Below are 7971 nucleotides of genomic sequence, written 5' to 3' on the forward strand. Positions count from 1 at the left end.
ATCCTCGCTCATAGCTCCTCCTGCAAGCCTCCTCTCTTTCTGGTTGAGAGAATGCAAAGTTGTCAAAGTAAATGAAGGCAACTTCGAGAATCTAAAAATTATAGATATTTGGGTTTAACACTTTTTTGTTTACATTTTATTTTATAGTTTTGATGTCTTCAGTATTGTTCTACAATGTCAAATATAATGAAAATAAAGAAAAGCCCTTGAATAACACACACACACACATAAACACACAATTTTTAGATACCTGCTGGACAAAGCCCATTGGAACCAGACCTGATGTCTACAAACAAATCATGCTACAGCTGGACCAAAAGCAAAACACAAGGCAGTTTGAATTTTGTAGTTTAACAAACTTTATTGAGTGACAGATTAGTCTTTCTTAGCGGCAGCCTTCCTCATGGCAGCCAGCACGTTGCTCAGCTCCTCTCTCTTTCTCTTGGCGCGAATGTGAGTGCCAATCTGGGAAAGAAACACAGCAACATAAGACTCACAAAGTTCAAACTACTTCAACAGTGGTTAGACTCTGAGCTCACTATGTTTAGTAGTGGGGCTGGTGTAATACATCGTGTTCATCATGAGGGGGTCAGATTCAAAATGAGGCTACAGCCTTCAGCATTCTCCAAAGACCTGCTACAGTCTCAATACAGCTGTGTCAAACACTGCATCTGCAGAGGCAATATAACCAAAACTTTACAGGTTCAAGATTGCAACTCCGCGCAAACAAAAGGCAGACGTCCACTTACACACATTAGATTTAGAGAGCTGTGGACGTGGCTCTGTATAAAGCTCAATCACTGAAATTGTGTGCATGCGAACAAGTCTTTTTTTCCATTCCCATAGTCATCATAAATGAGAGAAATGGAAACATGCTACTGTGCCTATTTAGCAGTTGTTAAAGTTTATACTGGCATGCACCTTTAAGTGCTCTGAGAAACGAGAGTAATATAAACTCACCCTCTTTTTGATAAACTTGAGGGCTCTCTTGTCCTTGGACACTTTCAGCAGCTCCATGGCTCGCCTCTCATACGGAGCAAAGCCACATACTTCACGGATCATGTCCCGAACAAACTTGCTGTGTTTGGTCAGACGCTGCAGAAGAAAGACAAGTCCCATTACACATCCACTTCATCTGAAATGTTTGATTAGTTCAAACATTTTATAGTAGAAATTGTGTATGATACCGATGGGCATCATTGCAAATTTAGATTACACCTTCTGTGGTAGCTCTATGGCACAGAGGAATAAGATGAACCAGATTTTGAATACACACTAATAGCTGGTTTCAGTCTTTTCACAGGATTTGTTGGCAGTGAGAAAAATACACAAAATCACCAGATTAATACTTAAAAGCTTGAAGTGACACTCCAAGCAAAAATATATCATTGTTAACATTTCTATGGTGCAGACTTTACTGATCTGATTTTAAGTTGAGCTGTGTAACATTAAAGACAATTGCAAAAGAATACTAAAAATTCTGTTTCTAGTCATAAGCAGAGGACTGGGACTGACAACCCAACTGTTACAATGGTCACTGAACAGCAGATACTCACCCCGCGCCGGCGGCTATGTTTGGGAGCGGTGACATTTTTGGTGACTTGGTGGCCTTTGTTAAGGCCAACGGCCATGGGGTAGCGAATAGCCATGTCTGTAGAAGACCACACATAAACATTAGTTCAAGTGCAAACAAGTTTTAATTAGCTAGTACCATTAATCCTGGAGCAAGGCACTGATCAGCTTTGCCTGTTTTGTGGCAGAGACTGTTAACTATCAGTGCTTCAACAGAGATTCATTTTAATTACTGCATCAACAGAATGTGTAGGGCTGGGTATCATTCAAAAAGTTTCGATACCAGTAGCTTGACTTCCATACTAGTTCCTGAACGATATTTTTTTTGATACCAATTTTATATAATTCATTTTAACAAAAAGAAAGTTACATTACAGTACAAGTCTTCAATTTTATTTTTCAGCTCCTTGGCATTTTTACACACCTCAAAGGAGTTTTATAATATAAAAAATATAAACTTATTTACTACAATCACTTTCATAGAGTTGAAGCAGTCAAGCTAAGCACCACAAACAATTAAACCCATAATGTCAGCTAATGAATTCTGGTTGTGGCTGTGACTAACGACATGTTTTAGTCCAACGTCTTGTTACTAATCAAACCACAGACAGCTCTGCTCCTGCTAGGTATCGAAATTTGGTACCAGAAGAATTTTTTTGATACTCGAATAGTATTGAAGCAATCCAGTCGGTGCCACAAAAGTATTGAAGTTCAGTACCCAGTCCTAGCTATGTGGCAATATGTGAGGACTCATAATAATGCAGCCAATCTTTCAACAAGAACTGTGAGCAAAACAGCATTATATCATACATGCCTACCAACATACCTAAGGCATTACATGACATACCTCTGACAACTACAAATATCACCCCCAGACATGCTTTGACATAAAAATACTCTTTCTAGAATAATACTGTGCACCCATTTTGGTTTTTCCACAAATCAGTCAAATTCTATGGTTAAAAATTCTTTAAATTGCATGTATTCCTTCTCCATTGAAAAATGCAAAAACTATCAATTTGACAATATTGTTCATTTAAAATGTTTCACTGCTGGTTATGTCTCCTATTTCACTGTACAGAACACTCTTAGTGTTTATGCACTGAAGGTTTCAAGCTTCCGCCTGTGTCAGTTGCATACTATACCACAATTGGCCAAATCATACTCACAGGTACACTTTTCACCCAGATTTGGGGTGAACACAAACTTTCCCCCTTCAGAATATGTATTGATAAAAACCTTGTAGTGCCAAACTCAGCATATACATCATTCTGTACAGTGAAGATAGAACATTACAGTGAAAGGACAGGAAAACACACTTGAGTGAAGGGGATTTTAATTGCGAGGTACAATAAGCTCGTCTGGTGCCACTAAAGAACACAGACAGTGAGATAAATTAGTGATACTGACACGGGTGGAAAACATTCAAACCAGACAGGTAGAAAGTGAATATCTTTACGAAAATATCCCTCTGACATTTGTTTCAGTTGCGAGGGAGTCTCGTTAGTATTGTGTCAGTATTGAGCAGGAGCATGACTATTCTGTACACTGAGGATATGCTCTTTATCATACACAGACATACAATGACTTTCTAACAAGTTAGGTGCAACTATTTGTCTCTACATAACATATCAAGTCTGTCACTCGGCTTCTTTTTCTCCGTCTCTGCTGCTATAAGTGTAGTATGTGGTTGTTAGCAATAACTTGTACGGATTTGTAGCCAATTAGCTGCACCAGTGTGTTGAACTAGCAGAACCACAGCCATTGGCTAGTCATTCACACGGGTACACATTTTTTTCAGTTTCTTGTGTTATGATGTTATAATACTCAACATACATGCTAAACTAAGTCAATAGATTTGGTAGTTTCGGTTTATTCAGTAAAAAAACAATGGATGGCGAAGATTATACATGGATTTTAGCTGAAAGAAGTCAACATTAAAATCCTACCTGCTGTCTGTAATGGCGGTCAAGCCGGAAGGACTGTTCGCTGAGCGAGGCGGGGTAATGATGGGTTTGGCCCGGAACACACTTCTGCGACGTCTGAAGGCCAGTGCCTCTGTCGGACTGGAAGAGGTACTGTTGTTAAATTTCCTTAAGCTTTGTAATGAACACACAATTCAACACACAGAAGGGATGGATAGTTATTCTTTAAATGTCCCGACCTTACTTTCCGACTTTTAGAGACATTTCTAAACGTATTTTCTCTGGGCTGGTATTAGCTCTTCTTTTTGCATTGTAATCGTTGACATCGTTACCCCATAATACAGTGCGTTTTCATGTAGGCCTAGTATGCGCTGTTCGGTATTTTTACACTCAGATTGGGCTATGTGTTTCATAAATCAAGATATAAACTCAAATTATGCCATATGCTTGTTTTACACGACCCAATCCAATAGAAATTGGGACAGTGAGACATGCAAGAGAACTTAACCTCTAAGGTCTCTACCCCACAGGAACATTTAAGTGTTGAAAGAAAAAGAAGAAATGCATGATATTGATGAGTAAATAAAAACTAGAATATTATACATTATGAGAATCTGGCAATATCCAGGCAAAGACATAAGAAAACTAATAGCCTAAAGGTCTATACACCAACCATAAATAGTGTAGGCTATCATGACAAAATAGTCACCAGCAATGGTACCACTTTAACAAGGCATCCATTATAAAGGGTTTATAAACAGTAAATAACAGTTTAATTAATGGTTAACAAATCTTTTACTATTGCTTTATAAATCATTTGTAAGCCATTAAAGTCTAGATGAAACAGCAGTTCGAGAGTATCTAACTTCCGTATCATGACATATGTCTTTGTGAAACAGGACAGATAGGTGCAATGTAACATTGGGAGGGATTTGAGATGAATGTTGAAAAGTTGGCACGCCATAATAAATCTTAGCTCTGTGCCTCTAAAAGTTGAAGATTGATCGATGGGTGGGTGTCATAATATTATTGGTTGAAATTGGTTGGTTCAAGCCTATGTAAGCACACGTCATATTTGGTTTACAGGAAGAAAACATGATTGGATTTTGATATGAGAACACAAAGAAATGTATTTTTTGGAATATGTATTTAAATTGGTGCACAATATGACCGGGGATGTGATCTAAAAGGGTTAAGAAGGCATTTTTCATTTCATCTTAACTTTAATAAGCATCACTTTTGGGTTGCCAGGTTGTGACAAATCCCTCCTTTCTATAGCCTACCACCATAACATTTGCTTTATCTAATTCTTTGGAAAGACACCTCCAATATTCTGTTGAACCCCCTACCCTCTGGAAAGGGCTGTAGGGCATCCAGACCAAAATCCATTTATTAATCCATTCATTAATAACTGCAGGACTGACTTAGCAGAAAGTGTGAAACATTTAGCCCTTTATTATTTTGATTATTCTTCAAATTATTAATATTTTGAGTAAGGCACACCTGAATTTGTCACAATCACTGAAAATAAAAAAAATGAATAGGATACATCAACTTTTCATTCTATATATAGTTTTGGACACCAAGAGAAAGAAAGAAAGACTATACCTTTTGGAGTATGTCAATATCCCAGGTTAAAGAGGACAATCTATAAGTAAAAGCTACAAAGAAATGGACATATGGGCCTGTGTTCATTTAGCCATTACAAAAAAAATGTATAGGCCTAGTTAGGGGCCCAAGCTAAACAGTTATACAGATGTAAGATTAATTAACAATAATACAATATATTAAAAGATCATTTAATCAATAGGGGGAAAAGACAAGCCCATATATCTATATACACATATTTACTAAAAACATAGGTAAGTAAGCCTTTCTTAGTACATATCAGATGTTAACTTATAATATAGTGAGAGTTCTGAAAAGGATCAGTCCAAAATAACATCTTAATACAGAAATGGATAAATCCATATATATATTAAATTAACAAGAAGCGTTTGAGACCACCAAATTTGGTGTTGAGCCCATAACATGTTTAGGTTTTTAACTGTTACATCCAGTGTGATTCATGTCTAAGTAATAGCATTTATTTATCAGTGTGATTGCTTAAACCAATAACTGCAGTCATTTTGTATAATGGGTAGTGAATGAGAATGTACAGTGTAATTACTTCCAATTTACAGTGTAATTTTTTTGCATTAATGGTGTACTAGTATAGTACATACTGATACATACATGTTGGTATGATGGAAAAAGATGTGAACTGAGAGAATAAGGAGGTAACAATATGGGAATTTACAAATAATTTATTCTGTAGGTATCACCTAAATAACATAATAACTCAACCCCATAATATTAAAATAACTATTTTAATATTATAGGGTTGAGTATGACCTACTGAGCAAAAATCTGGCATTTGGGAGGAATATTCCAAGTGAACGTCTACTGCAAGTATTTTTTATCTATTGGGTACCAGTATGTACAGTATGACCATGACTGAGTAACATAAAATCATCTGCCTCATTGGCAGTTAGATGAACACTAACACTGTTTTTCAGTACAGCTGTATTTACTGTAGAAACTTCATCATTAAAAAAATCTTCTTCCTCCTGTACTCATTAACAACAATGAACAGAACATTAGGCTGTATGTTGTAAATTCTATTTTATTTTTATTATTGATTCATAAAATACAAACAGAAAGACAAAATATATACATTTCTAACAATAAATCAACATACAAGTGAGCCCTACCATTTCTAAACCCCTCAAAACCAATTTGAAGATCTAAACCAACCCTTCACCAATGCACCCCTCAAACAATATCAGTCATAAACATTGTTACTGTCCTTCAATTTTCACAGTACTTTCATCTCACAGCACAAATAACATGAAGTGTTAATACTGTAGAACAGCACTGACAGAAAAAGAAGACAACAATCATCAATCACAATCATTTTCTTTGGTACCCATGTTTCAGCGTATTCTGTCTCATAATTTTTTAGTCTGAAAGGTAGTGGAGTGGGGTATGATTGAGGGTGTAGGTTCTCAGTAGAAAAAACTCAAATGGTCTTATCACCAAGAAAAGAATCGAGGAAGGGATGAAACTTGGGATGTATGGAAAAGAATTAGAAAGGGTTGGAACATTTACATATTTTGGGAGTTCTTTTTGATTCATGGTTAACATGGGCAAAACATTTCAGGACAATAGAATGAAAATGCAGAAAAGTGATAAATGTGATAAGATGTTTCACTGGTAGGGAATGGGGAGCAGGTTGCTCATCGTTGAAAAGAATGTATGTGGCCTTGATAAGATCTGTGTTGGATTACGGCATTTCCTCTTATAAGGAAATCAGATGTGATTCAGGGACAGGCATTAAGAGCTTTTAAAGCATTTCCAGTACCTGCCCTATAGGTAGAAATGGGCAAAATGGCAAATTACTGGGATAATTTGCAGGGACACAATGATTCTCACCCCACAAAAGGAGTGTTGCAGGAGTGCTGTGAGAATGGAAGGTATGGAAGGTGATAACTTTGGTCAGGTAGGGAATGATATTGCAAAAGAATTTGGAGTGTTTGATCTGAGGATAAGCCCTTCAGTAGTTTAACTGGTGGTGGCTCCATGGATGCTTGTGTGGCCTGATGTAGACTGGTATTGTAAAAAGGAAAGAAAATGATGAAATTGATTTTGTAAGTGCATTCAACTATCATGAAATGAAAGAGTATAGTGAGTTTACACAGATTTATATGTATAGTGCTAAAAAACCTGAGACAAGATTGAGAGGATTTGGGGTGGCAATACCAGCAAAAGGAATTGGAATCAACAGAAGAACATCCATTAACTTAGGGGTTTACACAGTGGAGATGTTGGAAGTGTTGGTTGCACTACAATGGGTGAAAAAAAACTACATAAAATAAGGTATTGATATGCTCAGATTCATCCTTAGCCTTAGCAAATGTAAAGTCTTTCCATTCAAACAGCCGTCAAGATGTATTACATGAAGTCCGTCAGTCAGTCACAAGAATAGCAAATCAGAGGGGTCAGGTAAAATTTACGTGGGTTCCAGCTTATGTAGGGGAGAGGGGGAATGAGAGGGTTGATGAGCTGACAAAGAGGGCTTTATAGAAGGAAATATAGAAATGCAAATTCATATCAGTAAAGCAATGTGTAATCTGGGAAAAAAACAACCAAATGTGACAAGAACTTTGGACAGAGAGGGGAAAATGAGGAATCTATATCAAATTCAAAAGAATGTCAAAGTTACTAAGGACCCTCCAAGTGGACACAGGAGAGAGAAACTGTGTTGACAAGGTTAAGGTTGGGGCACTGTGCACTAAAAAAACACTGAAAATGGTAGGGAAACACCAGGATGGCTAGAATGGCGTCAGAGCAGGAATCAAAATTGGAAAGAAGAATACATCGAGTTATTCAAGCGATTCAAGTGTGTGTGTGTGTGTGTGTGTGTGTGTGTGTG

At 37.0% G+C, this 7971-nt stretch overlaps 1 protein-coding gene across 1 annotated transcript; it reads right to left on the minus strand.

Annotated features, from left to right (window-relative positions):
• Positions 1-341: 341 nt before the first annotated feature.
• Positions 342-3629, minus strand: rpl36 (ribosomal protein L36). Its single transcript, XM_067598072.1, has 4 exons — positions 3522-3629; positions 1557-1651; positions 961-1095; positions 342-465 (listed from the first exon to the last, which is right to left on the minus strand). Exons 2-4 carry the CDS (start codon positions 1647-1649, stop codon positions 376-378), a joined length of 318 nt encoding a protein of 105 aa, XP_067454173.1. The 5' UTR covers positions 1650-1651; positions 3522-3629; the 3' UTR covers positions 342-375.
• Between the last annotated feature and the right edge of the window lie 4342 nt (positions 3630-7971).

The sequence above is a fragment of the Thunnus thynnus genome, chromosome 8 (genome assembly GCF_963924715.1).
Source record: "Thunnus thynnus chromosome 8, fThuThy2.1, whole genome shotgun sequence".
Lineage (NCBI taxonomy): Eukaryota > Metazoa > Chordata > Actinopteri > Scombriformes > Scombridae > Thunnus > Thunnus thynnus.